At 48.9% G+C, this 16946-nt stretch overlaps 1 protein-coding gene across 1 annotated transcript in view; it reads left to right on the forward strand.

The window, feature by feature from the left end:
- LOC308669382 (major facilitator superfamily domain-containing protein 8-like) overlaps positions 1-16946 on the forward strand; it is a 58402-nt gene that overhangs the window by 21987 nt on the left and 19469 nt on the right. Inside the window, exons 2-6 of the mRNA XM_081330030.1 lie at positions 1568-1753; positions 2292-2354; positions 4728-4847; positions 13131-13210; positions 15928-16246. Coding sequence (XP_081186156.1) covers positions 1568-1753; positions 2292-2354; positions 4728-4847; positions 13131-13210; positions 15928-16246 — 768 coding nt within the window. The remainder of the gene's footprint in view (positions 1-1567; positions 1754-2291; positions 2355-4727; positions 4848-13130; positions 13211-15927; positions 16247-16946) is intronic.

Genomic DNA, 16946 nt, shown 5'->3' on the forward strand with positions numbered 1-16946 from the left:
GATAAGAGCCCGCTTAACACTTTGGCAAAAAGCTGTAATGCGGGTTTGTTGTTTTTGGGTTTGGGACTTAGCCTTTTGTATAAACCCACCTAGGGAGCTTCAAAGGAGTCGCCCAGCCACTGGATCCCAAGAAGTTGTCCAACATGTATCCTAATCTGCAGTCTAAGTGTTGGAGGTGTGGTAGCTTAGAAGCTACCTATTTCCACATGTGGTGGACTTGTAGAAACATAAAAGCCTTCTGGATTAAAATTTGGTGGAACATTCAAAAGATTTTTAAGAGGAAGATAAAGTTTTCCCCGCAATTGTTCTTACTGGGTATTGTTGTAAATTGTGATGTCAAAGAGACTAATCTGATGTTGAATATGATAACGGCAGCACGGTTACTGGTGGGACAATATTGGAAGAAGGACAATCTGCCCACGGTAGAAGAATGGGTGTTTAAAGTTTCTAATCTTGCAGAAATGTCCAAGATTTCTGCTTATTTAAAGGATCACTCACAGGAGAGATATATTTCAGTTTGGAGGAGATGGATAAATTATATTGAAAACAAATATGGGACCAAAAAGTTCCATTTAGCTTATGAGTAGAATTTAGTGGGATATTGTTATTGTTAGTAGTTATGCTAAGAGAGAGTTAAAGCGCAGTACGAATTTGGTTGATTGTATATTGTGTAAATTTTTATTTAGAATGTGATTGTTGTAACTATAATCCTGTATTTAGCTCTGGGAAGTGGGGGGGTTGGGGTGGGAGGGATTTGGGGATATATTGTAAAATATTGTAAAACTCTTTAATAAAAAAAAAAAGAGAGAAATGTGGCTAACCACAGCAGCTGCACATCTCAGATCAAAGGTTTGGCAGTCTGAAACTTGAGTTTAGCAAAGCTGAACTTGCCATCCAGCCAGGGAAAAAAAAAACAAACCCACAACGAAAACCTTAGGCATTTCAAAACGAGAAAGGAAATAGTTGGGGCGTAAGGGCAGAAACATACGCTCGGTGGGAATCTGCTGTTAGGCCTCATTCGAAATGACACAGGCAATCCTCGACTTACAAACATTTGTTTAGTCACCCACGACTGTTTCCCACACTTAACGACCTTTCCAGCATCCCCACGGTCACGTGATCAACATTCCGACGCTTGGACACTGGCACGTACCTACGACGGTTGCAACGTCCTGGGCGTCACCCGATTCCCCCTTTGGCGACCTTCTGACCAGCAGAGTCAATGGGGAAGCCGGACTCACTTACCGACGGAGTTACTAACTTAATAGCGGCGGTGATTCACTTAGCAGCTGTGGAAAGAAAGGTCGTGAAACGGGTCATAACTCACTTAACAACCGTCTTGCTTAGCAGTGGAAATTTTGGGCTGAACTGTGGCCGTAAGCCGAGGACCACCTGTATCTTTGGATATAGAGGAGGGCGTCTCCTGAGGCACACTCCTTTTGACACGTTTCTTATATATATATATATATGTATGTATGTATGTATATATGTATGTATGTATCTATATATTATTATTGATTGATTGATTGATTGATTGATTGTCTCTCTTTTCTTCCTCCGTGCTCAGCGGTGATCCTGCCCACCATTTGGGCCTACCTGCAAAAGCTAAACGCTGAACCGTACTACTTGGGCCTGGCTCTCTCTGCGTTTAGCTTTGCTGGTTTAATCACAGGCCCCTTCTTTGGATATTGGTCCGATCGGACCCACCGAACCAAAGGGAGCATCATGTTTGCCAACTTGTTTCAGATAGCAGGTGAGTGGACCCTGCTGGGGGGGGGGTCAGGGTTGGCACAGGTTGCCCTCACAGGTTAGTTTGCCGTCTTCCGCCCCCAGGTGAGCTGAACTGCTCATACCCCTGATCTAACCCATCCTTCTGCAGGAACACCAGCCAAACCATCCTTGAGAGGTGACTGTCCATCTCTTTTTGGAAGCCCCCAGAAATGGAGAACCCATAGTCTCCATAGATAGATTGTTCTACTGATCCATCGTTCCACCTCACCCTCAGGAAATTTATTCCAATAGTGAGTCAGTCACTCCTTCCAGCTTTAGGAGACACATCTACCCATAATTCACTTCTTCCCCTGATCCTAGTGAGGGAGCTGTTCTGCTGTGCACAAAACCTCACCTAGCATCATGCTGACCATGAATGATTTAGCGTTGGGTGCCGCCAACTTTGGTGGCATCATGGGCAGCTTCACTCCAGCTGGGTTCTGGTCCTGTGACAGATGGCTGTCTGATCTCCACCAAGCCATCTCGCTTCTAGTCTTTCTTAACGTTGTCTTTGTTTTCAGGAAACTTCATGTATTTTGTTGGTGGCACCAAGTGGATGCTCCTCAGCAGCCGACTAGTAGCAGGTAAGGACCAGTGAGGACCACTTTTCTGAGTCTAATTCAGGGGTCTTCAAACTTGACTCTTTCCTCAGACAGCAACGCTGTCTGAGGAATTCTGGGAGTTGAAGTCCACGAGTCATAAAAGGGCCACGTTTGAAGACCCCTGGCCTAATTCAATCCAACCGAACTCAACTAATTGAGCTTGAGGTACAAATAAGAGAATTTTCTTCAGTTTTTCCTTAATTTGGAGGGCTTAAGTTGATCAGAGATCAACCCTGACTCCAGATCCTGAAGTGGAAACTCAAACACTTTGGCCACCTAATGAGAAGGAAGGACTCACTGCAGAAGAGCCTAATGCTGGGAAAGATCGAGGGCAATAGAAGAAGGGGACGACAGAGAATGAGGTGGCTGGATGGAGTCACTGAAGCAGTAGGCATGAGCCTAAATGGACTCCAGAAGATGGTAGAGGACAGGAAGACCTGGAGGAACGTTGTCCATGGGGTCGCGATGGGTCGGACATGACTTTGCAACTAACAACAACAACAACAAGTTTCTGCAAGTCTATCAGCCCTTGGCTTCTCTTCTTTCCTTCTCTTTCCACACAACTTAACTAAACCTCTTAGGCAAAAGGCCCAGCAAAAACATGAACGTGCTTTTCTAACCTTGTTTTGCAGCTCAGCCTGTTGGCGCCAAGTTAGCTCATTTGGTTAGTCTTTATATTTCCGTGTACGGTGCAAATCCCCCCCACCACCCAAAAAAGTGGCCGAGTGTCAAGTTAAGAGTATTGCACAAGTACAGGACTTCAATTATATTTTGGATTTGTAGTTTCTGAGCTGGTTTTGTAATATTTGAAATGTATTACGCTTGGTCTTCTTACCCTTGTTCTAAAATTAACAAAGAGGACTGCATTAAAAGAAAATATCTTGCCCAACCAACCAGATATGTTGTTCCGTAGCAGAACATCCAGATTCAGCCATAGTTTCATTCCATACAGCATTAACTCCCGGGCTTCCTCCTTCCGTTATATATTCAAGATGGACAGTAGTTAATATTTTATTGTTATGTATATACAGTGGTGTGGGTCTATTCCAGGGGTAGGCAACCTCGGCTCTTTTATGACTCATGGACTTCAATTCCCAGAATTCCTGAGTCAGCATGGCTGGCTCAGGAATTCTGGGAATTGAAGTCCATGAGTCATAAAAGAGCCGAGGTTGCCTACCCCTGGTCTATACATATGTTGTATATAGTTTGTTTTAGGTGTGTGTCATGTATGTGTTTCACTTTGAGAGCGGGCAACTAAATTTCATTTTTGATGTGTGCCCACAGTAAAAAAAAAATGACAGTAAAGATTATCTTATCTTATTAGCTGGACAAATCTCGAAGGCATCAAACAGAGATGGCTAAATGGGCTAACATGCTTTGGGTGGGTTGATGAGAGAACAGCTGACCGCTGGTTTAAAAGAGGGGTCCAAAGAGGCCATCTAGGTCAAAACTGAACAGCCCTTCCTCAACAGTGGGGGAGGGATATGACATCATCTATCTCCAGTCTACCACACAGTCCTTTCAGTGGTTCCAGGATGGCTGTCAGAGCTTCAAACCCTCTGAATACAGCCACGGTTTTTCGTTTTTTGGCTGTCACGGCAATGGGAGGGGGTTAGACTGCATTCTTATAGTTTAGTGAAAACAATAACTTTCTTGTGGGAACCAAGGTCAAGCAGCTAAAGTGTTTGGCGGGCTGGTGCTACCATTAGGGAGCCCGCCAAAGGCGTTAATTGGGGATTGTGACGTATGACTCACAAATGGGTGGGGAGTTCAACTTTTACTTTGTAACCTTTTTTGGTGGGGTAACTTTCAGTCTTGGTTTCACCTTTGTTCGTGCTGATGTTATGTAGCAATTAAAAGTGTTCTTTGAAGAAAGCAGTGGCCTCATTCTTATTTCTTCTGGTTTCATTTATTGGAAGCATGACACACCCATTTGCACCACTCAGGTGACCCTGAGGACACAGATAAACCCCCAGGTGGCCTCAATGACTCTCTAAAACAGGGGTCTTCAAACTCGGCCCTTTTATGGCTCATGGACTTCAACTCCCAGAATTCCTCAGCCAGCGTGCCTGGCTGAGGTATTCTGGGAGTTGAAGTCCACAAGTCATAAAAGGGCCAGGTGTGAAGAACCCTGCTCTAAAAGAATGCAAATGACGTAAATCCTTCCATTTCCCTCACCTTCCAGTCAGAGCTGAAAAAGCTTCTTGGATGAGAAGCGAAACGTCTTCAAAGAAAAAACAACAACAAGAAAGTCCAGTTGCCTCGTGAAAAAACACCTTTGGGTGGGTGAGAGAAGATGTGCTTCATTTGCCCTTCCTTCGTTTTCCAACGCTCTTTTCTGGATCTCCACTACAGGTGTGGGAACTGGAGCAGGTGCTTCCATCTTTGGCTACCTCACCCGTTCCACCACTTCGCAGGAAAGGTCCAAGGTCTTTGCAGCCGTCATGGCCTGTCGCCAGGTTGGGCTTCTTATCGGTAAGGACTCCGCTTTTTGACAGAACCCTCCCCACAAAAACTGACATTTGTGCCGGCACTGGAAGTTTGCATTGCGGTACAAGTAGTCTTTGACTTACAATGGTTCATTTAGTGACTATTCAAAGTTACAATGGCAGCGGAAAAAAGCGACTTATGACCATTTTTCACACTTAATGACCGTTGCAGCATCTCCATAGTCATGTGATCAAAGTTCAGAAACTTGGCAGCTGATTCATACTTAGGACGGTTGCAGTGACCCAGGGTTGTGTGATCCCTTTTTGCGACATTCTGACCTCACAGATTCACTTTACAACCTTTTTGCTAACTTAACAACTGCAGTGAGTCACTTAAAAACCGTGGCAAAGCAAGGTCGTAAAATGGGGCAAAATTCACTTAACAAATGGTTCACTGAAGAGGGACCAACGGAAATTTTAGGCTCGACTGTTGTAAGTCAAGGACTTACCTGTAGTTTGTCCCTGGCCTTCTTTACATCATCTGAGAGGATTTCTGGAAGGGAAAAATAAAAATAAAAATGTCGATGATTAGTTATGTAGGCCCTTTACCAAGCACTGAGTTATTCAGTCAAGGCAGTTTGTGGATGAAATTAAAATTGGCCTGAAAAGGGCCCGTTCTAGAAGATTAACTTCTGACTGTAACTTCAGATCAGTTTTTAAACAAACATACGTGCTGAGAAGCTGCTCTTTCAATGAAAACACAAGTTTTTTTTAAAAAAAATGGAAGACAGCAGCAGAAATGGCAACTGAACTTTCTTTAGTCTTTAATGTCAAGGTAATGATTTGGAAGCTAACCAGCTGATGTAAGATGTATGATGTAATGATGGGAATGACTCAGCAGGGTCTATGTCCCTTTAACAGCCAGCTGGGTCTGTGTGTCTTTAAGAGCCATGTATAAAAGGGAAGGCTCCGCAGATGTGTTCTCTCTCTTCTGTTTCCTGCTGTAGCTGCTGTGTGTTGGGGACTGCTGTATTAACATATGTATGTATATTGTTCCTGGTGTGTGATATTGTAGATAGTGTAAGATAAACCATTCAATATAGACCACTGTTTACTGCATTTACTTCTGGGTTATCTCAGCGCAATAAGGCTGTGCATGCTCTGATACTTAAGTTATTTGGAAGTTCTAGAACGGGTCAGCAACCTGAAACAGTGAAAGAGCCACTCGGAACCGGTTCCCTCACAAAAGGAAAAACTGGGAGCCGCAAAAAATGTGTGTGCATGCGCACACATGCGCAGAACAGGATTTGACTGAAGAGTGGAGCCAAGGCAAAATATGCACCTACCCTGCACATTTGAATTGATTGGTTGAACTTTTTTAGTCCCTTTTTTTGGGGGGGGGACTGCACATGGCAGAGGACTGGGAGCCGCAGAAGACGGCTGAAAGAGCCGCATGCGGCTCCGGAGCCGCTGGTTATAAGTTGAAGAACCTGCAGCTGCCCCAAAGTTGAATAAATCCTTAGCAGTTGCCCCCATCGGCACTAATAACATTAACACCTTTGGGAGTACCACAAGTTTCCTGATCTTCCTAGATATTTTTTTTTGTGGCTTAGGGTTTTTTTTTTGGTCACAGCTAAGTTATGGTGTTCACTCATCACCAAAAATTATGCAGGGATGAAATTCATTGTCACCCTGGCCAGCCTCTATCCCAGGGGTAGGCAACCTTGGCTCTTTTATGACTGGTGGACTTCAACTCCCAGAATTCCTGAGCCAGCCTGCCTCAGCTTGGAAACCTCTCCCTTTTCCCTCAACATGGCTGGCTCAGGAATTCTGGGAGTTGAAGTCCACGAGTCATAAAAAAGCCAAGGTTGCCTACCCCTGAACTATCCCAATCACCTTTGTCTTGCACTTTCCTGAATTTCCTTCATGGTAACGATTGACAAGGCTTAGCAGATACGACACATCTGTGGGCTGTTCTTAGATGTAGTTAGTCCTCAACTTACGACCACAAGTGAGCCCAACACTTGTTGGGTTGTTGCGAGTTTTGCCCCATTTTATGACTTTTCTTGCCACAGTTGTTAAGGGAATCACTGCAGCTGTTAAGTTAGCGACACGGTTGTTAAGTGAATCTGTCTTCCCTGCCGACTTTGCTTGTCAGAAGGTCACAAAAGGGGAATCACATTACGCCGGGGAGACCCTGCGACCGTCATTCATACGAGTCAGTTGCCAAGCATCAGAATTTTGATCACGTGACCATGGGGATGCTGCAAATGGCCGTAAGTAAGAAACGGTCATAAGTCACTTTTTCCAGTGCTGTTGTAACTTTGAACGGTCGCTAAATGAATGGTTGTTAATTCGAGGACCACTTGTAGTGTTGGAACGGGGAGGAAAATGTTTTAATGCTGGTAGAAATAAGGCCTTTGCCTCCTGAACTGGGGACGGTGAGGATAACCTCATGAGCACACAGCAGAAAATAGACACTGCCCGGTTCCAATGGGAACATGGCTTTTAGTGCATCTCCAAATAATTGCAATTTTGTTGGAATTGATGGTCCTAAACGCCTTTTCCTAAAGTTACAATTCTAGGATCAGTTAACTTTCATACCTGTAGCTGGGGTGCCATCGCCAAGAAGTCTCTTTTTCTTGTAGCTCCCATCTTATGAGGAAAGGGAAAGTTTAAACAGAGTAGAGTAGAGTAGAGTACAATGAATAGAATAGAATAGAATAGAATAGAATAGAATAGAATAGAATAGAATAGAATAGAATAGAATAGAATAGAATAGAATAGAATACCGTATATACTTGAGTATAAGCCGAATTTTTCAGCCCACTTTTTGGGCTGAAAAATTCCACTTCGGCTTATACTCCAGTCAACAAAAAAACTTACCGAGGACTTGTGCGCGGCCGAGGCTTTGGTGCTTCCGGGATCGCGCGCACCTCTCCCAAGCCACCGCCATCCGGAGACCTGCCGAAGTTTGGGGAGGTTTGGGGAGGTGCGCGCGCACCTCCCCAAACCTCCCCAAACGTCGGCAGGTCTCCGGACCTCCGCGCCTTGCCTGCCTGCTTCTTTCTGCAGCGGAAAGAAGCAGGCAGGCAGGGCGCGGAGGAACGGAGACCTGCCGACGTTTGGGGAGGTTTGGGCGCCTCCCCAAACCTCGGCAGGTCTCCGTTCCTCCTGCCGACCTTTGGGGAGGTTTGGGCGCCTCCCCAAACCTCCCCAAACCTCGGCAGGTCTCCGTTCCTCCTGCCGACCTTTGGGGAGGTTTGGGCGCCTCCCCAAACCTCCCCAAACCTCGGCAGGTCTCCGTTCCTCCTGCCGACCTTTGGGGAGGTTTGGGCGCCTCCCCAAACCTCCCCAAACCTCGGCAGGTCTCCGTTCCTCCTGCCGACCTTTGGGGAGGTTTGGGCGCCTCCCCAAACCTCGGCAGGTCTCCGTTCCTCCTGCCGACCTTTGGGGAGGTTTGGGCGCCTCCCCAAACCTCGGCAGGTCTCCGTTCCTCCGCGCAGACCTGCCGACGTTTGGGGAGGTTTGGGCGCCTCCCCAAACCTCCCCAAACCTCGGCAGGTCTCCGTTCCTCCTGCCGACGTTTGGGGAGGTTTGGGCGCCTCCCCAAACCTCGGCAGGTCTCCGTTCCTCCGCGCAGACCTGCCGACGTTTGGGGAGGTTTGGGCGCCTCCCCAAACCTCCCCAAACCTCGGCAGGTCTCCGTTCCTGTTTGGGGAGGTTTGGGCGCCTCCCCAAACCTCCCCAAACCTCGGCAGGTCTCCGTTCCTCCGCGCAGACCTGCCGACGTTTGGGGAGGTTTGGGCGCCTCCCCAAACCTCCCCAAACCTCGGCAGGTCTCCGTTCCTGTTTGGGGAGGTTTGGGCGCCTCCCCAAACCTCCCCAAACCTCTGCAGGTCTCCGTTCCTCCGCGCAGACCTGCCGACGTTTGGGGAGGTTTGGGCGCCTCCCCAAACCTCCCCAAACCTCTGCAGGTCTCCGTTCCTCCTGCCGACCTTTGGGGAGGTTTGGGCGCCTCCCCAAACCTCGGCAGGTCTCCGTTCCTCCGCGCAGACCTGCCGACGTTTGGGGAGGTTTGGGCGCCTCCCCAAACCTCGGCAGGTCTCCGTTCCTCCTGCCGACCTTTGGGGAGGTTTGGGCGCCTCCCCAAACCTCGGCAGGTCTCCGTTCCTCCGCGCAGACCTGCCGACGTTTGGGGAGGTTTGGGCGCCTCCCCAAACCTCCCCAAACCTCGGCAGGTCTCCGTTCCTGTTTGGGGAGGTTTGGGCGCCTCCCCAAACCTCCCCAAACCTCGGCAGGTCTCCGTTCCTCCGCGCAGACCTGCCGACGTTTGGGGAGGTTTGGGCGCCTCCCCAAACGTCCCCAAACCTCGGCAGGTCTCCGTTCCTGTTTGGGGAGGTTTGGGCGCCTCCCCAAACCTCCCCAAACCTCGGCAGGTCTCCGTTCCTCCGCGCAGACCTGCCAACGTTTGGGGAGGTTTGGGCACCTCCCCAAACCTCCCCAAACCTCGGCAGGTCTCCGTTCTTCCTGCCGACCTTTGGGGAGGTTTGGGCGCCTCCCCAAACCTCGGCAGGTCTCCGTTCCTCCGCGCAGACCTGCCGACGTTTGGGGAGGTTTGGGCGCCTCCCCAAACCTCCCCAAACCTCGGCAGGTCTCCGTTCCTGTTTGGGGAGGTTTGGGCGCCTCCCCAAACCTCCCCAAACCTCGGCAGGTCTCCGTTCCTCCGCGCAGACCTGCCGACGTTTGGGGAGGTTTGGGCGCCTCCCCAAACCTCCCCAAACCTCGGCAGGTCTCCGTTCTTCCTGCCGACCTTTGGGGAGGTTTGGGCGCCTCCCCAAACCTCCCCAAACCTCGGCAGGTCTCCGTTCCTCCTGCCGACCTTTGGGGAGGTTTGGGCGCCTCCCCAAACGTCGGCAGGTCTGCGCGGAGGAACGGAGACCTGCCGAGGTTTGGGGAGGTTTGGGGAGGCGCCCAAACCTCCCCAAACGTCGGCAGGTCTGCGCGGAGGAACGGAGACCTGCCGAGGTTTGGGGAGGTTTGGGGAGGCGCCCAAACCTCCCCAAACAGGAACGGAGACCTGCCGAGGTTTGGGGAGGTTTGGGGAGGCGCCCAAACCTCCCCAAACGTCGGCAGGTCTGCGCGGAGGAACGGAGACCTGCCGAGGTTTGGGGAGGTTTGGGGAGGCGCCCAAACCTCCCCAAACAGGAACGGAGACCTGCCGAGGTTTGGGGAGGTTTGGGGAGGCGCCCAAACCTCCCCAAACGTCGGCAGGTCTGCGCGGAGGAACGGAGACCTGCCGAGGTTTGGGGAGGTTTGGGGAGGCGCCCAAACCTCCCCAAAGGTCGGCAGGAGGAACGGAGACCTGCCGAGGTTTGGGGAGGCGCCCAAACCTCCCCAAAGGTCGGCAGGAGGAACGGAGACCTGCCGAGGTTTGGGGAGGTTTGGGGAGGCGCCCAAACCTCCCCAAACGTCGGCAGGTCTGCGCGGAGGAACGGAGACCTGCCGAGGTTTGGGGAGGTTTGGGGAGGCGCCCAAACCTCCCCAAACAGGAACGGAGACCTGCCGAGGTTTGGGGAGGTTTGGGGAGGCGCCCAAACCTCCCCAAACGTCGGCAGGTCTGCGCGGAGGAACGGAGACCTGCCGAGGTTTGGGGAGGTTTGGGGAGGCGCCCAAACCTCCCCAAAGGTCGGCAGGTCTGCGCGGAGGAACGGAGACCTGCCGAGGTTTGGGGAGTTTTGGGGAGGCGCCCAAACCTCCCCAAAGGTCGGCAGGAGGAACGGAGACCTGCCGAGGTTTGGGGAGGTTTGGGGAGGCGCCCAAACCTCCCCAAAGGTCGGCAGGAGGAACGGAGACCTGCCGAGGTTTGGGGAGGCGCCCAAACCTCCCCAAACGTCGGCAGGTCTGCGCGGAGGAACGGAGACCTGCCGAGGTTTGGGGAGGTTTGGGGAGGCGCCCAAACCTCCCCAAACAGGAACGGAGACCTGCCGAGGTTTGGGGACGTTTGGGGAGGCGCCCAAACCTCCCCAAACGTCGGCAGGTCTGCGCGGAGGAACGGAGACCTGCCGAGGTTTGGGGAGGCGCCCAAACCTCCCCAAACGTCGGCAGGAGGAACGGAGACCTGCCGAGGTTTGGGGAGGTTTGGGGAGGCGCCCAAACCTCCCCAAACGTCGGCAGGTCTGCGCGGAGGAACGGAGACCTGCCGAGGTTTGGGGAGGTTTGGGGAGGCGCCCAAACCTCCCCAAAGGTCGGCAGGAGGAACGGAGACCTGCCGAGGTTTGGGGAGGCGCCCAAACCTCCCCAAAGGTCGGCAGGAGGAACGGAGACCTGCCGAGGTTTGGGGAGGTTTGGGGAGGCGCCCAAACCTCCCCAAAGGTCGGCAGGAGGAACGGAGACCTGCCGAGGTTTGGGGAGGTTTGGGGAGGCGCCCAAACCTCCCCAAAGGTCGGCAGGAGGAACGGAGACCGGCCGAGGTTTGGGGAGGTTTGGGGAGGCGCCCAAACCTCCCCAAAGGTCGGCAGGAGGAACGGAGACCTGCCGACGTTTGGGGAGGTTTGGGGAGGCGCCCAAACCTCCCCAAAGGTCGGCAGGAGAAACGGAGACCTGCCGAGGTTTGGGGAGGTTTGGGGAGGCGCCCAAACCTCCCCAAAGGTCGGCAGGAGGAACGGAAACCTGCCGACGTTTGGGGAGGCGCCCAAACCTCCCCAAAGGTCGGCAGGAGGAACGGAGACCTGCCGACGTTTGGGGAGGTTTGGGGAGGTGCGCGCAATCCTGGAAGCACCGAAGCCTCGGCCGCGCGCAAGTCCTCGGTAAGCTCCGGGCGGTCACTTGCTTCGCGTCTCCTGAGGGAAGGGGGGGCGACTGGAGCGGGCGTGTTTCCTCGCCTGCTGGGCGCCGCGATTTGCCCGGGGAACGCGCGGGCCCCGAATGGCAGCGTGGAGCGAGGAAGCGGACAGCCAGGGCTTCCCCGAGAGCCGCGGCCACACAGGGTATTCCTGTGTATTCAGGCTTGCAAAATGGCGGATCGAGCCTCTGCTGGTGGCAGAGGCTTGCAGAACGGCGGATCGGCTTATACTCGAGTCAATAACTTTTTCCAGTTTTTGGGGGTGAAATTGGGGGTCTCGGCTTATACTCGAGTCGGCTTATACTCAAGTATATACGGTAATAGGAATAGAATAGAATAGAATAGAATAGAATAATAGGAATAGAATAGAATAGAATAGAATAGAATAGAATAGAATAGAATAGAATAGAATAGAATAGAATAGAATAGAATAGAATAGAATAGAATAGAATAATAGGAATAGAATAGAATAGAATAGAATAATAGGAATAGAATAGAATAGAATAGAATAGAATAGAATAGAATAGAATAGAATAATAGAATAGAATAGAATAATAGGAATAGAATAGAATAGAATAGAATAGAATAGAATAGAATAGAATAGAATAGAATAGAATAGAATAGAATAGAATAGAATAGAATAATAGGAATAGAATAGAATAGAATAGAATAGAATAGAATAGAATAGAATAGAATAGAATAATAGGAATAGAATAGAATAGAATAGAATAGAATAGAATAGAATAATAGGAATAGAATAGAATAGAATAGAATAGAATAGAATAATAGGAATAGAATAGAATAGAATAGAATAATAGGAATAGAATAGAATAGAATAGAATAATAGGAATAGAATAGAATAGAATAGAATAGAATAGAATAGAATAGAATAGAATAGAATAGAATAGAATAGAATAGAATAGAATAGAGCTGGAAGGGACCTTGGAGGTCTTCTAGTCCAGCCCCCTGCTCAAGCAGGAGAACCTCCTATACCATCTCAGACAAGTGACTGTCTAGTGACTCTCTTCTTAAAAACCTCCAGTGACGGAGTGCCCACAATTTCTGGAGGCAAGCTGTTCCACTGGTTAATTGTCCTCACTGTCAGGAAGTTCCTGCTTAATTCCGGGTCTTGCCCTCTGGTGCTTTGGAGAATAACGTGACCCCCTCTTCTCTGTGGCAGCCCCTCAAATACTGGAAGACTGCTGTCATGTCGCCCCTATTTCTCCTTTTCTCTAGACTAGCCATACTGAATTCTTGCTGCCGTTCTTCATATTTTTTTTAGTCTCCAGGCCTTTAATTATTTTAGTTGCTCCAAGTTTATTTATTTGTTTATTTATTAAATTTTAATGCAGCAACTCTGGCTGGCTTGCCGGGGGGGGGGGGGCGGGACGGGGTTGAAGGAAGGTGACTGCAGAAGATGCTAATGTCCTGGCAGGTAACTTGTATGCCTTCTTCATTAACCTGTTATGTCATATTTGCTTCCAGGGCCAGCCTGTAACCTTTTCCTGCGCCTCTGCAATTTCCACCTGGGGCCCTTTGTGGTCAATAAGTTTACATCCCCTGGGGTAAGTCACGAGGATTTGTTCTTTTTTTTGGGAAGCACTGTTTATCGATTAAACGTATACGCTGCCTGTCTCACTCTGTAAAACGACTGTGTGGCTTGCATTTTTTTATTATTATTATTTTAATTCCATTTATATCCCGCCCTTCTCCGAAGACTCAGGGCGGCTTACAAACCTAGCAGTAGCCTTCATTCTATGTATATGCCTGCTTATTAGGGCTTTTTCACACACACCCCAAGCGGCATTATTACAAAGTCAGCTTAATTGCCCCCCAACAATCTGGGTCCTCATTTTACCTACCTCGGAAGGATGGAAGGCTGAGTTAACCTTGAGCCTGGTGGGATGCGAACCTGCACTAATTGCAGGCAGGTGGTGTTACTTAAGGAGGCATTAGCCCACTGCTCCACCAAGGCTCGGTAAATGGTAAATAATAATAAATAATTAAATAAATAATTAATAATTAATAATTATTTAATAATTATAAATAAATAATTCAAATATTAGCAAGATCAGGTACCAAACCTAACCAACGTTTATTAAATCCTCCATCAGTACTTGGGGCAAAAATAAAAAAATAAAAATGGGTGAGGAGCTTTTCCATATTTCTCGGAGAAATTTTCATCCAGTTTTGCTAGGACAAGACACTTTCAGAAGAAGAGGCTTGGCACCAATACTTAGCAGCAGAACAGATAAACTCTTGGTGGCTTTCCTAGGGGTTGATGGACAGAGTGGGAAGCCAGGGTGCTAACAGACTGCAGGTTGTCCTCGACTTACGATCACAACTGAGGCCTACATTTTTGTGGTTAAGCGAGTTTTGCCCCATTTTATGACTTTTTCTTGCCCCAGTTAAGTGCGTTACTGCAGTTGGTAAGTTGGTAAGCCGGTTGTTAAGTAAGTCCGGCTTCCCCTTCGGCTTTGCTCGTCAGAAGATCGCAAAAGGGGATCGCGCGATCCCGGGACACAGCAAAGGGCATAGATACGGAACCCGTTGCCAAACATCTGAATTTTGATCACATAATCGTGGGGATGCTTGCGAAGGTCGTCACGGTGAAAAAAAGGTCGTAAGTCCCATTTTTCAGTGCTGTTGTAATTTTGAATGTTCATTAAGCGAACTGTTGTAAGTTGAGGACTACCTATACCGGTTGGAGGATTGGGTAATGAAAGAGACCATTCTTCAGATCCCTGACCATCAGTGTCTGAGGCAATAAGACCAGCTTCCACTCCTGAGAAGTTCATATTCTTTCAAGTCCCTTTCTTCTCCCACTTCATCCTAAGAACAGTTAAAATAATGTTAAAAATGAATTCAGATCCATATTTCCAAACCTGTTCAAAAGGATGTGCTTTAGGAGTCTTTTTTTTAAGAGCAAGATTTTAGATTCCTATCATAACTCTATGCAAGCGTACTCGGAAACGAGAACTCTTGGGTTCCTGAAGATCCCAGTCTAGCTTTAGGTCAGGGGTGTCAAACTCAATTTCATTGAGGGCCGCATCAGCATTGCCGTTGCCCTCAGGGGGCCGGGTGGGCGTGGCCTACTGGGTGGGCGTGGCTAGAGTGCGTACAGCCTACTGGGTGGGCGTGGCCAGCTCTACATCGTTCGCATCAAGGGTGCCTATGGGGGCCTGGGCAGGAGTGGGACAGATCTGAGGGTCTCTGGCAGGAGGAGGGTCTCTGGGCCAGGGCCAAGGCAGTGGGGGCCGTTCCCTCACTGTTTCCAGGATGGCTTCGCGGGCCGCATGAAACCACTTTGCGGGCCGGATCCGGCCCCCGGGCCTTGTGTTTGACATGTCTGCTTTAGGTGAATCAAATAGTTCTTGAATATCTTTTCCTAGGGTTTCCCTGTTAAATGCTGCTGCTGAATAATCCTTCAGTGCTGTCTTAAAATTTCAGCGTTGTAAATGCCTTCTGCACTTCGATGAAATGGAATAAAAAGACCTCTGGTTAATCTTGGGCTTCCTTTTATTCCCTGCACTCAGTTCTGTACCATTAAAGGAGGAGAATAATAATAATAATAATAATAAATAATAATAATAATAATAATAATAATAATAATAATAATAATAATAATAATAATAATAATAATAATAATAATAATAATAATAATGAAAAACAATAATAAAGTTGGAAGGGACCTTGGAGGTCATCTAGTCCAGCCCCCTGCTCAGGCAGGAAACCCTATACCATTTCAGACAAATGGCTGTCCAGTCTCCTCTTTAAAAACTTCCAGTTTTGGAGCATTCACCGCTTCTGGAGGCAGGTTGTTCCTCTGATTAATTGTTCTAACTGTCAGGAAATCCCTGCTTAGTTCTAGGTTGCTTCTCTCCTTGGTTAATTTCCATCCGTTGCTTCTTGTCCTGCCTTCCAGCGGCTTTGGAGAATAGCTTGACTCCCTCTTCTTTTGGGGCAGCCCCTGAGATACTGGAAGACTGCTATCACGTTTGTGGCTCAGGGTTGACACGAGGGGTCCTTGATACTCTCTTGTTGCTTTTCTTGCAGACATTTCTATACCCAGCTGGGGAACATCATCATTGCTACTGGAATATAAAAGCGCAAAACCCCTTCTCCCTCCTAGCACTGATGATGTTACCTAGCCGGGCCATGAGATGTCTGCAAGAAAGTAGCCAAGCTCGTGAGGTCCACCCAGGGATTCCCCTCACCCAATTTTGCGTTACACGAAAGGACTTTCCGTTCTTTTGTTCTCTGCTCTGGCTTCTGTCGGCAGCTCTTCATGTGTCTGGTGTGGATTCTGCTTCAAGTTGTTGTGATGACGATGTACTATGACATCCAGCCACCCACTCCCACGGCCAGGACGGCATCAGCGGCGCAGCGGGAGGCCTTGGAAGAGGAGAAGAAGCCCCTGATACGACATGAGGGTGGCCGCGAAGAGGCCACGGGAGGGACCTGCTATGGCAGCACCCCTGTGGGACCTCCACTACCTTCCCTTGGCGACGAATGTCGGTATGTGCCCAATGGACACTTGGCAGATGAAGAATCCGCTGAGGAAGACAAGAATCCCTCCCATCAATTTAGCTCGGTGAAAGGTGAGGTGACCTTCGCTTGTGGCAGGAGCAGGTGATGTCGTCGTGGCCCTGGCTGCAGCCAGCATGTGGTCCCTTTTTAGAACATAGGACACAGGATGATGGTTGGAAGGGATCTTGGAGGTCTTCCAGTCCAACCCCTTGCTCAATCAGGAGAGCCCGTATCTAAACAAATGGTTGTCCAATCTCTTCTTAGAAACCACAACTTCTGAAGGCAAGCCGTTCCACTGGCTAATTTTTTCTCGCTTTCAGGAAAATTTCTACTTAGTTCTAGCATGTGTCTCTCCTTGGTAAGTTTCCATCCGTTGCTTCTTGTCCTGCCTTGGGAGTCTTTGGAGAATAGGTTGGCCTCTCTCTTCTTTGTGATAGACCCTGAAGTACTGGAAGACGGCTACCTTGTCACCCCTACAAAAGAAATACCTAGTTCCCTCAATCGTTCCTCATGTGGTTTAGCTTTCGGTCCTATAATCAACTTTGTAGCTCTTCTCTGCACCCTTTTTTTTTGGTGACCTACAGAGTAGGAGTAAGGGGGACTTTTGACCTGTTTTTGTTTTGAGATGTTTAAAAGGTAAAATGGATGCATCCGCCTTGCAGAGGTGAAACCCACCTATTCTAGAAAGTTTTCTGAAAATTTCCTTTACAACTGGGCTAAATAGTCTTAATTTTGATGGTAAGGGATAAGGCACCCATATTACTCCTTAAA

This window comes from Vipera berus (assembly GCF_964194415.1).
Source record: "Vipera berus genome assembly, chromosome: 5".
Lineage (NCBI taxonomy): Eukaryota > Metazoa > Chordata > Lepidosauria > Squamata > Viperidae > Vipera > Vipera berus.